General features: G+C 32.8%; 1 protein-coding gene across 7 annotated transcripts in view; it reads right to left on the minus strand.

The window, feature by feature from the left end:
- The window catches only part of LOC145266389 (kinesin-like protein KIF3B), a 200184-nt gene that overhangs the window by 95867 nt on the left and 86949 nt on the right, over positions 1 to 17368 (minus strand). For all 7 annotated transcript variants that reach the window (XR_013864711.1, XR_013864712.1, XR_013864710.1 and 4 more), the window contains one exon: positions 14711 to 14790. Coding sequence is in view for 4 of the 7 variants with exons in the window: in XM_080122024.1 (XP_079978150.1) it covers positions 14711 to 14790 (80 nt within the window). In the remaining 3 variants the exon portion in view is untranslated. The remainder of the gene's footprint in view (positions 1 to 14710; positions 14791 to 17368) is intronic.

Genomic DNA, 17368 nt, shown 5'->3' on the forward strand with positions numbered 1-17368 from the left:
AATTACACGTAATAGTTAACTAAAGATGATCATCCCATAAGAAAATCGAAAGACTAATAGGGAATTAATTAAAACGAATGTTTAAAAGAATATGCAAATTAGCTAGATCTTTTGCAAATGAATGCAATTCTATAAACCATATATAACAAAGTTGTATTTTATTTTTAAATAAATAGAAAAAAAGGTTTGCCTTTTTTCTTCTTGGCCTTTGTGCCAAGATCTTTTTTCTGTTATCAAAGTGTAGTATCTGTTCCGGCAGATACTGCAATCAAAGTAATATGTGGGGGCAACTCCACATATCAGACCATTGCTCTTGAGCAATCAGTTTTGGTCAATGTAGGGGAAACCCTTCATACCAGTTATCACTATTTCCCTCGCCTTACTCTCCACATTAAAAAACGGCCTTGTGCCTAATTTGCTGAGTGGGGAAGCAAATAAATCTATATATAAATTCATATTCCTGTCTGTTTGTTTGTTCACAATTTGATTAATATATACAAAACGTGTCTTACTTTATCATTTATTTCTTTGGAAAAATATACAATTAAGAGATCACCTTATTTGCATATGACATTAAGAAAAACTGATTTTACTAAATAGCGGTATCTTAGTTAATGTTTTTAGCGAGAGAATTATTTTAAGTATTCTATTTAAAATTCTTATTTAATAAATTTTAAACAACAATTATATTGATAATATATTTAATTTAATTTATTTTGGAATAAATATTTCCAACAGCAACCTTTTTTTTTTTTTTTTAACTTTTTTAGTTATTTGCCCCTAGATGATATCCATAAAAAAAACAAAAAACAAACGTTCACCAAATATCATTTGGTAATTTCATTAAGTTTCTAGCTGGAAAAATAATTCCGTGAAGATAGAAAAATGTTTGGCTTTTATTGTTTTTCTTTTTTTTTTAAATATTAAAAAAAAAAAAAAAAAAAAAAAAACACTTTCGAAAAAAACTGAAAAGATTTCATTTGTTTGTTTTATTTTATTCCTTAAACGGCAATGCAGAAATCGGTAAATTTTTTACCACGTAATCCAGCATTGTTTAATACCTAAAAAAAAATGAAGATCTACTGCCCCCCCCCTCTAAATTCTACAATTTACACTTTTTCTTTTTACACATTAATTTCATCAATTACAAACTTAATTTTCTAATTAAAACGGTAACTTTATACGACGTGACCCAGTGGCGTTTAACCCCTAAAAAAATTGAGATCTACTTTTTTTCAGCCTAATACGTTTAAACAGCCTTTATAAATATTATGAGAAGAAATTAAAAAAATAAAATAAAATAAAATAACATGTTAGAGTGGGGGATCACTTTTCTCTATAAATTTAACGTAAAATGAGCACCCACTTTTTGGCCACCAAGCGTTTAACGAGACATGTCATCTCTAGCATTTTTTCACGTTTGGCGATTGAGGGGGCGGGCAAATTCTGACAAATACAATTTGTTTTTTTTTTTCCTGGTGGGAGGGGGGGGAATTAGATTGGAAACATAAAACGATAAAGTTAATTATTTTTTATGAGACCGTTCCCTACTTTCACCAAACAATTTAATAAACAAAAAACCCCAAAATATGACAAATTCAATTTTTTTTTTGAAGGGGGGGGGATTACATTAGAAACATAAAACGACAAATAAAAAGCAAATCGAAAAGCCCCCACCCACCCCTTAAAAAAGCAAATCGAAAATTTGCTTTATTTACAAAAAAGCCAGTAAAAAAAGTGCCCTTACAAAAAATAAAGGTAAATGTGTAGTTTAGCGGTGTAAATTATTTGACAGACAAAAAAATTATAAAAACTATTTTTATATAAAACATTATTACCCCCCAAAGGCTGAAAAAAAAAAAACCCCAAAAAATTCATTTTCATGTTTTTTTTTAATCATTTTTTATCAGACTAAATATGCACGCCTTACACATTTAAAATTTGGCAGATTGGCTTTTTAAGGCCAAATTTGGACTTTTTTACACTCTTTCATTACAAAAAAATATAGCGGCCAAAAACATAGTTCATGACAGAGCTTAAAAAGACCAATCTGCCAAACCTTAGAAAGGCCAAATTTTAAAAGCAATATAGCAGCCTCGAATAATAAATATAAATGATAAAAAAATAATAAAAATGAAACTTTTTCTGGTTTTATTTCAGCTTTTGGGTCTAACAATATGTTTTATATAAAAATAAATAGTTTTTATATTTTTTTGTCTGGCAAATAATTTACGCCGCTAAACTTACATTTTACTAAAATAAAAAATAAACGCATGCATTAATGTTTATAAACATTATTTTTTTAGGTTCACAAAATCGTGAGTTTTCTTAGGACAGTGATCCCTTCTGCTGAAATGTCTGGTGGAGAGGGTATCATACTTCTTTTTGGGGGCGATTACATTTACATGTTTTTATCCGTTCTTTTATTTTTGAAATTGTTGTGGGGAGGGGGTATCCATGTTACCTATGATGAAAATGATTAGTATAGCAGGCGTGTTTCAAATGGTACTTCATGTCAACCCAGGCAACGCTGGGTACCCATGCTAGTAACTAATTAAAAAGAAAAAGGCTGGCCTTTTTTCTTTCTTGGTCTTTAGACCAAGATCTTTTTTCTGTTGTTCTTAGCCTTTAGGCCAAGATCAAAGTGTAGTATCTGTTCTGCAGATGCTGCATTCAAAGTAATATGTGGGGACAACCCCACATATCAGACCATTGCTCTTGAAGCAATCGGTTTTGGTCAATATAGGGGAAACCCTTCATACCAATTGCCACTACTAGTTCCCCCTCAGGCTAGCTGCCCCCCCCTTCCTCCCTCTCTCCACATTAAAAAATGGCCTTGTGCCTAATTTGCTATCATGGGGAAGCAAATAAACACCTAAATAAATAAATAAATAGAAAAAAGGGTTTTTAATATGAATATCAATACACACACACACAAACTAAATTCATAGGAGTATATATATATATATATATATATATATATATATATACACACACACACACATCATATAAAAGATATATTACATAACATATTATATAATGCATAGGTATTTTGTAATATATATGCATATATAATAGTTGAATTTACTTGAAATATGGTGTTTTGACTTTACCGTTATTGCAAGAATGGGCCTAACTTTCATATTTATTCATTTAAACTAAAGAGATCCTCTTAATAGAATTTTATTTATGTTCTTCTTCAGCATATTAGACACAAGGTCAAGTGTGGTTTTAAAAACCAGTATACTATTATTGTGTGCTCTGTCCTACAAAAAATGCCTGGGCGACTCCATTAGCATTTTCTGGTAAGGACGCCTAAGGTGATTAGCAATTAACTAACCCTTTGCCAAATAGAAGTTAAAGCCTGGGAGCTGGACCTCCTGCTGAGGTTGAACAGGACTCCCTCCCTCTCTCTTGGCGACTCCTCAGTGGTGAGGATGGTGGTGGTGTTCTGGGTTTTAGTGTGTCTAGAAGTGGCACACAAGGCCGATCCTGGCCTTGAACTGCTTTTTTTAACTGCTTGAACAGGCCGCTCCATGAATAGCACAATACTTCAGCTTGACAGCAACAAAGTCACTATCAAACTGAGTGTCAAATATGTATCTCTGATTGGTAGATCCTCTAGTATATATATATGCATACTAGTGGATATTATAGTCATTGTCCACAGATTATTTATGTTCCATTTTAATGGATGATGTCATCTTGTTCTTAATTCATGGATTATTACATCAAACGATTCCTTATTAAGAACCCCCCCCTTCTATGAAGTAAAATAAATAGCAGACACAAAACCATCAAAAGATACCTAAAGAAAACAGTTATGTTTTTAAGTTATGATTTAAATGTTGGTCATCCAGTTGGCGATACATAATATAAAAGATATTAAGTTTATAAAAGATATTAAGTTTATAAAAGATATTAAGTTTATAAAAGATATTAAGTTTATAAAAGATATATGATATTTTGATTAATGCATATTCCGTATTTAGCATTATATTGGACCCAATATATAGTAATGATTTTAAAAGTTAACAAAAACAAAAAAACATGACTTGTGCGTCGCCGCTGAGAATTAAAACCAAAACGTTTAGCTTATGATTTACTTTTTCCTTTGACGTTAATAACTGTACTATGAAGACATGTTTGCTGCAAAGCTTAAATTCAAAACCTGAACCAATAGCTATTATGTTATGCATGCATATTTGTAATGCTGTTGTTCAACCTTCACCTGGCAAATTTCATTTCTTAAATTTTCACAAGTTTGCACTGATTTTCCATGGCTAAAACCCAAATAACAATTAAGTCAAGTCTTAACATTGGTTAAGAGGTATTCTCAAGCGAATCCTACTGAGAGATTGTGAATTTAATGAAGTATTCGGTTTGAAATTCCTTGAAAGATAGTCGGAACATGTACTGTAGAATGCAGATAAAAAAATATGGTCTTACCATAAAAAACGTTGGGTGCTGTTTGAAAAGAAGCAGTGATTAATAGGACACTAGGAAATTTTATATTTCATCTTGCGATTCTCTCTCTATATATAGTGACCGCCAATTGATCAAAAACTGCTTTTTCTAAAGCTTCTTAAAATCTATTAAAAACCCATAATTTCTGAACAACTTTTGGTTTTACCAGAAAGATAAAACCCAGAAGTTTATTATGTTAAAAGCAGAATAATATATTTTTCCATATTTTTTAATAGAATTTTCAGTTTTAAATTGAAAAAAAAAAAAAAAAAAGTGTTTGACCCAGTTTTCGCCGAATGTCAACAAAACAATTTTTTTTTTTTTAAAGGTTTTCGAATCAATTAAACTAACCTTTTTTGTCTAAATAAAATTTACTATGATTGGCTATAAGAATATGCAAAAATATTAGAATATAATTACCTCATATTTAAATAAATTCAAATAATTCAATTATTTTAGCACCACCATCTTGGATTTTAGGTATGGGAACCCAGTCGCATGTAAATATTTATTTAAGCATTTTCATTTAATTTTAATGTAACTAGACAGGCAAATACATTTTCTTTTTTAACTAACTGAATTAAATTATAATTACAAACATGGCGTTTATGGTAAAAATGTTATTTTTAGGTTTATAATTTTTTTTCCTTCATAATTGATCAATCAGGATTTAAATTTTTTTCTAATACTCGTTAAAAATAAAGGAATACTGCTTTTTTTTCTATTTTTACATCAAATTTTTAGCATTTATATTTCTCCGTTTTAATATCACCTTTAGTCAGTTTTTAATTTCATTTTTCCTTTCTTATTTTCTAGTGAATAATAGCCACACTCTTTTTCCATAAACTAGATCATACTGTATTTTTCCCCAATTCTTTATTGCATAAATCAAGTTGACAAAGACTTTCATTAGAATTTGGTGACCCTTAAAAGGGCCGTTTTTGGTAACCCTCTTGATGGATGCAACTTGTTGGAATGTCACAACCATCATCTACGGCATAGTTATAGTTAATTTTCAAAAAGGGAGATAACATTTTGTAAACCGTAACGGGCTTCCGTATCTTGAAAAAAAAATGTAATATGCAGATACAATTAATACTTATAATTTTCATACCCTGTTTTTTAAAAAAATATTTTTTTGGTACTGATTATTTAAAGCATTCTTTATGTACTGGTACATGGAAAGTTTACACATTCTAAAATAAAATTTTTAATTTTTTTTTTAAAGATTTAAAAATATGCCTATTTTAGCGTTTTCGTAAAAAAAAAAAAAAAAAAAAAAAAAATTTTTTAACATCATCTGAAAGATAATAATCATTAACATTTAATGAATCGCACACTTCAAAATGCAAAAGATAAAAAAAATGAAACACATTCAAATTTCGGATTTCAATCTTTGATACAGAAGGCACCCTGTGAAATTTATTTTTTCACACACTCGTTCACCCTCCTACCATAAAATGAGTGTGTGCTTAATGGATTGCTTGGACTTTAAGGGGTTGAACAAGGAACAAATGAGGAAAGGAGGACATGAAGTCCCCAAAAATATATTTATACAACGAATATGAAAAAAAAAAAAACGTTACACATGCATATAAGGTGCATTCTTTACTTATTAATCGGTGAAAATTTTATATTGATTAGATAATTACCTGATTTTTGGTAGATTTTTAAAGACAGATTTTGTTATGTAAATCAAAAACACTCCATAAATTTAGCGGTCACTATATATCTACTATTATCTAAAAAGGAACTTTGTGTATGCGTACAGGAGTTCGTTCCTCATGGGCTCAGAAACGGCTGGGCTGATTTTTTATGAAATTTCACAAATTTACTTTATGTATCTGGCAGTGTTCTTACATAAGTTCTGTATCGGAATATCTTCGAAAGAAGAAAGATACAATTTTGACTAACGTTAACACTCTGATAGAGCCTAACATCACAAGTCCATTTGAGAAGTTTTATTACCACATGAATAGAAAGGCCAGGCATATAAAAATCAACAGTAGGTTCTTTGATATGACAGGGGCACGTTTGAAATGAATGTTTCTGTTTAGAGCACAATTGAGCCATGGTACTTGACTTTTGGATTTTAAACTTTAATGCAAGCCATTACATATAACAAAATAATATTTATAAAATCAACAGTAGGTACTCTACAGTGCAATGTAGACTACAATATATTGTGGATTAAGTCACTGCGGGGAGACATATGAAGCTTCCTCCTGGTGTACCGAGATGGGTTCCCAACTAGAGCGGGCAATAAATCGATTTGATTGAAGAATGGACAATTTCACTGATTTCGATGATAATAAAAATATGGGAGTGTGAAACATTCGTACACCATCATTCAATTCTGGGCAGTGTTGGGTCTCCCTGCTAGTAATTAAATAATTGAACTAGATGAATCCAAATAATATGAATAACCCATCCTTATAAATTCAGAAACGAAGAATCATAAGATTGTTGTATGATAGAAAAGATGATAATCTCAAAACGAAAGTGACTGGTTAAGATTACTTGTTTACTTTAGGAAGAATGAGATACATGAAAACACCACTACAGAAGACCACTCAGACGAATCAGTCAAACGAGCTGGAACAAAGGAAGCAGGAAATAGAGGAGACAATTTAGAAGACTATATGTCATAGTAGAAAGTAGATCTTGGGTTTACTTTCGGCAGCCTTGTAACTCTCACTCTCCTTATTTTCTCCTTTAGTCCTCACATTCTAGAAGCGATGTTTCTGACAAAGAGGGAAGAATTGTTGTTTTCTCGGTCAGAATCTATTCCATCTACCACTTAGTGTTGGCAAGTTTTTGACCTGAAAATTTATTATTATTATTATATCAAAATGGCTTCTTGCCTTGTCTGGAGTGATTTCCATTAAAAAAAATAGTATTGATAGAAAAGACTGAGACTAGCAACATCACATCTGTGAGAGAGATTGTGGAGAAGAAAGGCTGGAGCCAACCAAATTATAGATATGTTTCTGCACCTTATAAAGAACCCTCAAATGAGACTGCGATTCACCAGTCCAAATATGACAACAATACTCCATACATGGTTTGATAGTAGATTTGCAGGTGTGAGAAAGGTGTTTAGATCGATAGCGAAAACTGATTTTACGAGAGCAATGGATCGAATATATGAACTCCATAAAAAAATTGATTTCTGACGTTGAATACAAATTGATGTCGGTTGATTGTTATTGCTTAGGCAAATCAATATTTTTAATCAAAGATCTAATAGGATGAAGAGAAAGAAAGACATTGATTATGGTCATTTCAAGGCAACGGTTAGAATTAGTTCTGTCCTTCAATTTCTTTTGTTTCCATTAGACAATCGTTCTTGGTGGGGAACTTCACGAGGAGGCTGATTGCTTCAAATAGCTTAGATCTATCATTACTGGAATAGACGAGGAGGAGGAAAAAATGGATATAAATGGTCGCATCAAAAATGCCCTTCTTGTTTCCTGTTGTCTATAATCTCGATTGTGGTTCAAATGAGGAATAAAGCTAATGACAGAAAATCCAAATATATCAAGCTCTTATTTATACCAACCTTCTTTATTAGCGTGAATCTTGGTCAAGGATAGCTACAGATCTCTGTAGTCTTTGATTAGTGTCTGGGTTACTAGCAACAGTTTGTCTTAGATGTGGTGATTTGTGTGCTGCAATGGATCTCCTCTCTTTAGCAAACCCTTCTTGCAAGGCATCGTCATGCTCTTCCACATAAACAACATGAATTCATCAGAAAAGCCATTGATTAGGTTCCACTTAAATTTTAGAGTTTTAACCATTTTTAAAATTCAATGATCATAATTTCTTTTATTTAAATTAGTTAATTGCAGAGTTGAAGTAAATCTGACTATATAGTGCGTTGGTACAAAAACAATATCGTTTTCTCATATATGTTACTTTTATATATGATTTCTGAATTAATTCATTGATATATATAGCCATGTTATATATCATTTTGAAGCACATTTTTCACTATCAAATCCTGTTATTCGTTACCATTCTCAATGTCTTCATTCATTTTTTTGCAGGCTTTTTGATAGCATGGACAAAATTACCATCTGCACGATTTTCTTGCTCCAGTTCCAACTAGGCTGAAAAGCTGCCAAGACAGCTTGTGATATCAACAATGCATTTGGCCCAAGAACCACTTACAGATGTGTGGCACAATGGTGGTTCAAGAAATTTTGCAATGGTGATGAGAGGCTCGAAGATGAAGACCACTGCAGCCAACCGACTACGGTTGATAATAAACATTTGAAAGCCTTAACTGAAGCTGATCCTTGCAAAACCACATGAGAAGTTGCTGTTGAACTCGAGGTCGACCACTCAACAGTTGTTCGCCATTTAAAGCAAATAGGGAAATCAAAAAGTTGGATAAATGAGTGCCACATAAATTGAATGAGAATCAAAAAAAATCGTTGTTTTGGGGTGTCTTCTATGTTCCTTACGCGAAACAAAAACGACCCATTTCTCGAACGGATTGTGACGTGGGATGAGAAGTTGTTTCTCTACGACAACTGGTGATGTTCAGCACAGTGATCAGATGCCGGAGAAGCACCACAACACTTCCCAAAGTCTAAATTGCACCAAGAAAAGGTTATGGTAACTGTTTGGTGGTCTGCGGCTGGTCTCATCCATCACAGCTTCTTGAATCCAGGTGAAACGATTACGGTGGAGAAGTACATTCGACAAATTGACAAAATACACCAAAAGCTTCAACGTATGTGCCCGAGATTGGTCAATATGAAGGGACCAATTCTCCATGACAGTGCTCGGCTGCATGTTGCTCAACTGACCCTGCAGAAGCTGAATGAATTGGGCTACAAGACTGCCTCATCCTCCATATTCATCAGACCTCTTACCCACTGATTATCACTTTTTCAAGCATCTCGACAACTTCCTGCGTGAAAATTCTTCAAAAGCCAATATAATGCCAAATTGGCCTTCAATAACTTCATCACTTTGAGAACTCTGAATTTCTATGCTAATGGGATAAATAAACTTATTTCTCATTGCAAAAATGTGAGAAAGAAATAGAGATAGGAAGAGATAGAAAAAGAAAGATAAAGGCCAAAAAGTAATAGAGAATGAGAGAGAAAGAGAGAGAGAGAAAGAGAGAGGGAATGAGAGAGAATAAGGGAGCGGGAATAAGAGGGAATGAATGAGAGGGAATGAAGGAGAGGGAATGAAGGAGCAGGAATGAAGGAGCGGGAATAAGAGGAAATGAATGAGAGGGAATTAGGGGGAATGAGGGAGAGGAAATGAGAGATTCAGGGGGAATGGAGGATAGAGAATGAGAGGAAATTAGGGGGAATGAAGGAGAGGGAATGAAGGAGAGGAAAAGAGAAGAAAATTTTTTTTTTTGTCTTTTGAACAATTTTATACATGGGTCTGTGGCCAAATGGTTATAGTCCCACGATATACTAACAAAAGGGATTTTGGGATTGATTCATGTCAAACATAATTTTCTTTACTTTTTAAATATTTAAAACATAATTGTTTTCCTAATGTTTTATGTCTTCAGATACTTGCTTTTTTCTTTTTCTTTTTTTAATCTACATTGTTACAACTTCTATATTCACACAAGAAATAGATATGGAGAAGGAGATGGGAAAGCAGTAGAGTACAGAGGAGGAGGAGGATGTTGAATGCCATCACAAATTCAGTTCTGTCAATAAATAACAGAAGATTGGTAAAATACAAGCATTTTTCAATTATAAGCTCAAAAGAAAGGATTAATTAAAACAAATTTAATATTATCCTACATAATTTAGTTATCAGCTAAATGATTATGTTTACACTAAATATTATGCAATCTATTTCTTAAATTGCCTCTCATAACAGTAGGTAGAATAATTTGCTTTCTCACACTTTTTATAATGTTGTTTTATTGAACCTATGTAGGTGGACTTAATTATGAACATAAGAAATGGCAGATCATTGGATAAGTACTCTTTTTTTATTCAGCTGTTTTTAAAAAAAAAACATCTTTAGTAAATACATGAAGTATGTTTATTTACACATTCTCTAATTCGTAATATTTTAATAAAAAGACGTACATAAATATATAAATTATCACTTTCTACTTACTATATAAGTCCACATTTCAATTTTCATATTCAATTAATCTATTTCATTCATATAAGAACTTTTCTCAGTATATAAACATGACATAAATAATGATTTTATTTATTTAAGCCAAATCAAATGTTCACTCTTAAAATTGAACTCATAAATAAATGAGTTGGTTTTGTTCTATGGCAAATCAACCATCTATGGTTTATTTAATCTGTACTCCTATAAATTTGGGTTTCTTGTGTATTGATATTCACATTAAAAAAAAAAAACCTTTTCTTTCTATTTATCTATATATATAAAAGGCAAAATGTGTGTTCGTGCAATGAGAGAGAAATGGAGATATTATCCACTCTTTTTGGTTTAACATCCATTTTATATACAGGAGAGAGAGTGGGAGGATGAGAAGGAAAGGGGAGAGTGGGAAGAGGAGAAGGAAGAGGGAGGGAAGGAGGAAGAGAAGGAAGAGTAGAAACGGAAAAAAGGAGTCAAGGAAAAATAAGGAGAAAGAGGAAAAATAAGAAGAAAGATGTGAAGAAAAAACTTATTTAAGCCAAATCAAATGTTCACTCTTAAAATTGAACTCATAAATTTGGGTTTCTTGTGTACTGATATTCATATTAAAAAAATTTTTTTTTTTTCTATTTATCTATATATATAAAAAAGGCAAAATGTGTGTTAGTGCATTTTTTGTGTATGCCCGGCAAAGGCATTTTTGGAGGAAGTTCTCGGGGGGTGGGGTGGGGTGGGGGCGTTACTATGTCTTAGAACATTTTATATACTCCTTAGATTATAATATCTACGATTTACAAAACAACGTCGTAAATATCTTTTATTTCAGCAACTTTTATCTTACAAAATTCGCTCTGTGAATTCGTTTCCTCTACTACTACTACTACTACTACTACTACTACTACGGCTTGATATTTGACCTAGAAAACCATATGTTGATGCTACACCAGCTGCGTTTTTAAACGTTTATTTTCAGCTATTCTCAAGTCCCTGCCTTCGTGGTGTCATGTTAAGTCATCAGAATATTAACCTCAAGGCATTGGGTTCGAGCCTACCTCCCTCCCAAAACTTTTTTCAATGTTTTTTTTTTGTTTTGTTTTCGTTTTTCCGATTGTTTTTAACAAGTTTAAGATTGTTTTTTTTTTTTTAAATATTTAAACAGGGTTATTACTTCGCTTATTTTTTAGTTTCCATTTTGTTTGGATCTACCCCCCCACCAATACACACACACACCTCCAAACACCCGGGCAAAGCAGGGCAGCTCCACTAGTTTAAAAAGAAAATACAACTTTGTTATATATGGGTCATGGAATTGCATTCACTAGCAGAAGATCTAGCTAATTTGCATATTCTTTTAAACATTCATTCGGTTTTCTTATAGGATGATCATCTTTAGTTAACTATTATGTGTAATTATATTCATGCACATATTTTACATGATTTATACTTGCATAATATTTGCATAAAAAGTTTATAGTAAACACAAACCTCTTTCTATACATATTTATTTATGCATATATATATTTGTTTAAAAAATTTGGCCTACCGAACTCCTCTGCCAGTTTTTGGTCTACAGACATGAAACTTAATGTATAGGATATTCAAACACATGCGAAACTTTATATTTGAGTTTTAGCCGGGAAAATCGTCTCAAAAATGTGAAAAATAAAGAAATGGAATTTGCCAGGTGAAGGTCGAATACGCATGTATAACATAATAGGTTAATGTTTTAATGTTTAGCCTTTCAGCAAACATATCTTCACATCTCAGTCAGGCATTAATGTCCAAAGAAAAAGTAAATCATTTTGGTTTTGATTCTTGGTGGTGTCACATGAGTCATTTTTTATTTTTTTTAAACTTTTTAAATTATTATTATATATTGAGTTCAATATAACATAATAATGAATACGAAATCTGCATTAACTAAACTATCATATTTAAGCATATTTTGTGACGGGACAATGCCGGATGGCCTGCGCAGAATAAAGTTGTCAAATGTAATTCTATAGGTAGAATAATTATTTATGTTCCTTGAAGACATATCACTACCAGAATGCATTGCATTACTCTTAGAAAACATTACTTAGCAAAGGAAATTTTACAAACAAAATATTATTACTCCTAGAGAACACTACTCCTTAGTAATCTTCTTTGTTTTAAACACCTTCTAGTATTTATTAACTAAGGTGTTGATATTTAGGAGAATCAGACTGAATAATATAATTGAGGATGAACTTATAGGTATTAGGGCATGATGTGACCAGCCAATTGATCGGATCGGGCTTTTCCAATCTCTCGTCTAGCCAAAGTGGAGTGTTGTAAGCCACTCGATTATGGACTGCTCAGCTGCCAAGATCCCACCCTAAAGCATCGTGTGTCGCCACCTACAGCCTACAGGTGGCCCCGTTTGTGGAGGGAGTGCTACCCCTCTACATATGGTTGCAGTTGGCAAATTTTTGGCCCCGTCGACAAGATGAAAATAAATGAGAGAGAAATGGAGATATTATCCACTCTTTTTGGTTTAATATCCATTTTATATACAGGAGAGAGAGTGGGAGGAGGAGAAGGAAGAGGAAGGGAAGGAGGAGTAGAAGGAAGAGTAAAAGGAAAAAAGGAGATAGAGGAAAAATAAGGAGACAGAGGAAAAATAAGGAGAAAGATGTCAAGAAAAAAAAAAACTTGCTACTTAAAATTGCCTGATTTATTTTGCTTTTCCTAATAGAATCAGTTAAAAAATTCTATCTTTGCAGCAAATTGGTCATTCAGTGTATAAATCTCTAATTAAATGAGTATAAGGAAAAACGTCGATAATTATTGGCAGCGTATTGATTAGTGGAAGGGTGGGTGGAAAGGAAGTCCAGCAGTGTCTGTGTTTGAAGATAGATGGTTCAGAGCCAATATGGATATACCCAATACAAAAAGGAAGGTGACTTAAGATGTGGGGCAACTCGACCAAGAGTAAAGTAGAGCAAGGAGTTATTGGCTGCCAATAAGAAATCACAAGAGAAGGAAAGAAATAACCTATACAAGATGCAAGGAAATTTTACATATTCCCAATGCACCCCCCGCTTCCATTTCACCAGATTTTTTAAGACCCAACACAAAAACAAGATTAAATTCTGTGGAACACATTACTGTGGGATTATTTTCCTGCAAACTACATGTAACCAAAATGAACGTCATGAACATTCCTAATAAGCATTCAAATTTTATCAATTTCATTCATCATTTTCAATCCTCTCATAATATTCTCCATCATTCAGCTGATAATCCATCCATCTTATTTGATCTAATGGGTCCCTGGAAAATTTTATGAGTCTCCTACATGCACCAAAAAAAAAAAAAAACAGTTTAAAAAAATGTCAAACAGTCATATATATATATATATATATAAACAATATAAACATAAAAAATATTGAAAACCAAAAACCAAAAAAACTAAAACCAAAAAAAAAGCAAAAAGCCAAAGCAAAACAAATCAAAAACAAAAAGGCCCCCTAAAAAAAGCAAAAATCAAAAAAAAAAAAAGCAAAAACTAAACAAAAAAAAAAACAAAAAACAAAGCAAAAACAAAAAAACAGCAAAAACCACAAACAAAGCACCCCCCCAAAAAAACAAAAGCCAAAAAAAAAAAAAAAAAAAAGAAACCCCCCCCAAAAAGCAAAAACCAAAAAAAAAAAGCAAAAATCAAAAAAATCCAAAATCAAAAAAAAATTAAAAACCAAAAAAAAACAAAAACCAAAAAAAAAGCAAAACCCCCAAAAAAGAACCCCCCCCCACAAAAAAAGCAAAAACTCGAGAAAAAAAAAAAATAAATAAATAAGCAAAAAACCCCAAAAAAGAAGCCCCCCCAAAAGCAAAAACTCAAAAAAAAAAAAATAAAAAAAAAATAAAAATAAATAAATAATAAAAAACCCAAAAAAAACAAAAAGCAAAACCAAAAATAAAAGCAAAACCCCCCAAAAAAGCAAAAACAAAAAAAACCCAAAAAGCAAAAACACAAACTGCTGAATAAAAAAAGACAACATTAAAAAAAAAAAAAGAAAAGAAAAAGAAATAAATAAAAAAGAAAGAGTTATAATCACTGACACTACATATAGTCTTACAGCACAAATTTAAAGAAATCTTTATTTACCTTTCATGTCCCTCGGAGATCTCTTTTTCATTTAATGGTCGGCACCGCACCACAACCTTCACAGACTCGGCTGACTTGGACTGAAAAAAAGATGCAACAAAGAATCAGAGATGGGCACAAGAATCAAGGCAAAATATGAGAAAAAATGTTACAAATCACTAATTCAAAATGGTGTCAGTGTTTCAATACAACATAGTGGCCTTCAAATCCAATGTGAACAAGTCCTCGTTTAGCCGTCCCCGTAAATAATCAAATTCTACCCAATTTATACCATCAATGATTACTACACTACTACCTTACATTCATTAACCCTTATCCTTGAGTGGCCTTTGGGCCTTGATAAGTGGTGACACACTGGTAAAAAAACAAAATTCATAAGTAGACATGTAGAAGTTATATGACTGCGATCTACTTTCTTTTGTATTCATACACAATCACTTGTGTAGTGATATTAGTTTGTGGTTTGGTTGGCTAAAACAGGCATGTAAGACTCACGTAGAAATACACTCATTCTTTTTTTATGAATCAGATGATTCTGTATTCGTTTTTCATATCTTTCTAGTTAGAATTCTTTCTAGAAAGACACTGAGTGCTTACAGAAGGGATCACGTGAAGGTTGCCAACATACAGGGTGGAATGATAAAATTGTCGTCCTAGAAAAGACAACATGATTCCATTTCCTTTTGAATGAAAACTGGTTTTCGGTTTTTGTTGCTGACCATCTACTAGTTGGCCAGTTGTGTACAAATCCCAAGAGCGATAGGTTCCTTCTATCGTGTCTGAAAGTCGAATGTTCAACGAATGAGATCGGAGATGTACCACTGTACAATTCGTGCTCTCTACCGATCCAAGTTATGACAACAGGACCATTGCCAGCACTCTCAAAATGCAAATCCGGATGGTTCAACGCTTGAGGGCACAGCTGAATGCATTGAATGACCCACAGTTATGGTCTTTGGTTTCAACTGAAGGCCACATCATGTCACCTCACATCTTCGAAGTCGGTTTGAAAGTCAACACCAAAGTGTACCTGGATGTGCTGAAGAGTGTGGTGATCCCCTGGTGCAATCACGTGGTCGTTGGCAGACCCTGAGTGTGGCAACAAGACTTGGCGCTGGCCCACAAGTCCAAAGAGACCCAGGCTTGGCTCCAAAAGGAGTGCTACAATTTTGCATCCTTCTCTCACTGCCCCCCCCTCTGACCTGAACCCGCTGTATGGTCATACGTTAAGAACATCACCAACATGACCTCCCACAATACCAAAGCCAGCCTGATCGCTACCATCTGCTGAGCTCCTGCCGGCGCTTGTGGGAAAGGCATGCTCCCAGTTCTAGACCAGTATCGAGGCGGTGATTGAAGCTGAAGGCGGCTACATTGAATAGATGTCAGTTCTATTACATAATCAAGTTACCTAAATCTATTTTTTCAATAAAAGTTTTAAACCCAAAGCTGTAGTGTTGTTTTCTTTAGGGCGACAATTTTATCGGTATTATATCTTGTAGTAAGTGAAAGTGTTTCTTGTAGATTCGAACTTGGTACACCTGACTCCATTTGGATTCACGAAGGTCCAACTTAACATGGGGGTATCAAGCAGGTTTAAATCAAATAATAAAAAAAAACGTACAGCCGCACGAATGCCAGCAAGCACAATTAATTAGAATATTTCACATGTGAAACAGAAAGTAAATTTTCTTTTATTTTAACTAATAAAAAACATTGAAAAGACGTGGCAGCTCCATCTACTTTTTTTTTTTGTCAAAATTGCTCCAGACCAGACATGAAGCCACTTGATGTAAGGAGCTAAAAAAAAAAAAAAAAATCAACCTTTTTCTTCTTTAATAATATATGTTGAAACTATAAAATAAAAAGCATCTCAACAATTGATAATAATGGAATTGCGACCAGAATTATTAAAATGTTAAATAAAAAAAAAAATTGTATATGCATATTTGGTTGGATGACCAGGTCCCTTGTAGAGATGAAGTAGGTTCCTTGCACAGTCGGATTTTGCCGCGGTTTACTTGTTTTGTATTAGTTAATAGACTTTCTTGTGTGCAGGGCGTTTGCTCAGTTAGCAGTGTGCTTGCCTCACATGCAAGAGGCTCGGCTTTTGTATCTCGGGTGCGGATATGTCTAACTGATCAGCCCAAATGAGGGCGAAACGAGTCTTGGACTTCTGGTTTGTTGGCTCTCATGGCCCTTGTGAGCTGCGACGTTGTTTAGCTGTGTAAATAATTATATATATATATTTTTTTATCATTTACTTGCAACATAAATTAGTTTGTATGTGCAAATCGTAATAGATTTTAAAAAATTTCCTGCTAAAAAATTTTTTTATTTTTTCAATTAGAAAAAAACTTCCCTCTTATATACAAAAAATTGATAAAGTTCAAGCTCAACGAATGTCTTTTCAGAGCATATATAGTGCAATATAATAGCTTTCAAGGTTCCAAAATCAAGTCTTCTCAGTTGATAATTTATTACATTTCAAAAGGAGAATTATTACAATATTGTTTTGTTTGCAACTAACAAAAAAAAAAAAAAAATTTATGTCTTTGTTGCATTTTTAGTGGTTTACTCATCAGAAAAATTCGTTAAAAACATAGGAAAAAGCATTATTTTGAGCAACTTACATGGTTCAAATAGCTGACACACACT

This window comes from Euprymna scolopes, chromosome 41 (genome assembly GCF_053919585.1).
Source record: "Euprymna scolopes isolate OS-2025 chromosome 41, ASM5391958v1, whole genome shotgun sequence".
Taxonomy (NCBI): Eukaryota; Metazoa; Mollusca; class Cephalopoda; order Sepiida; family Sepiolidae; genus Euprymna; species Euprymna scolopes.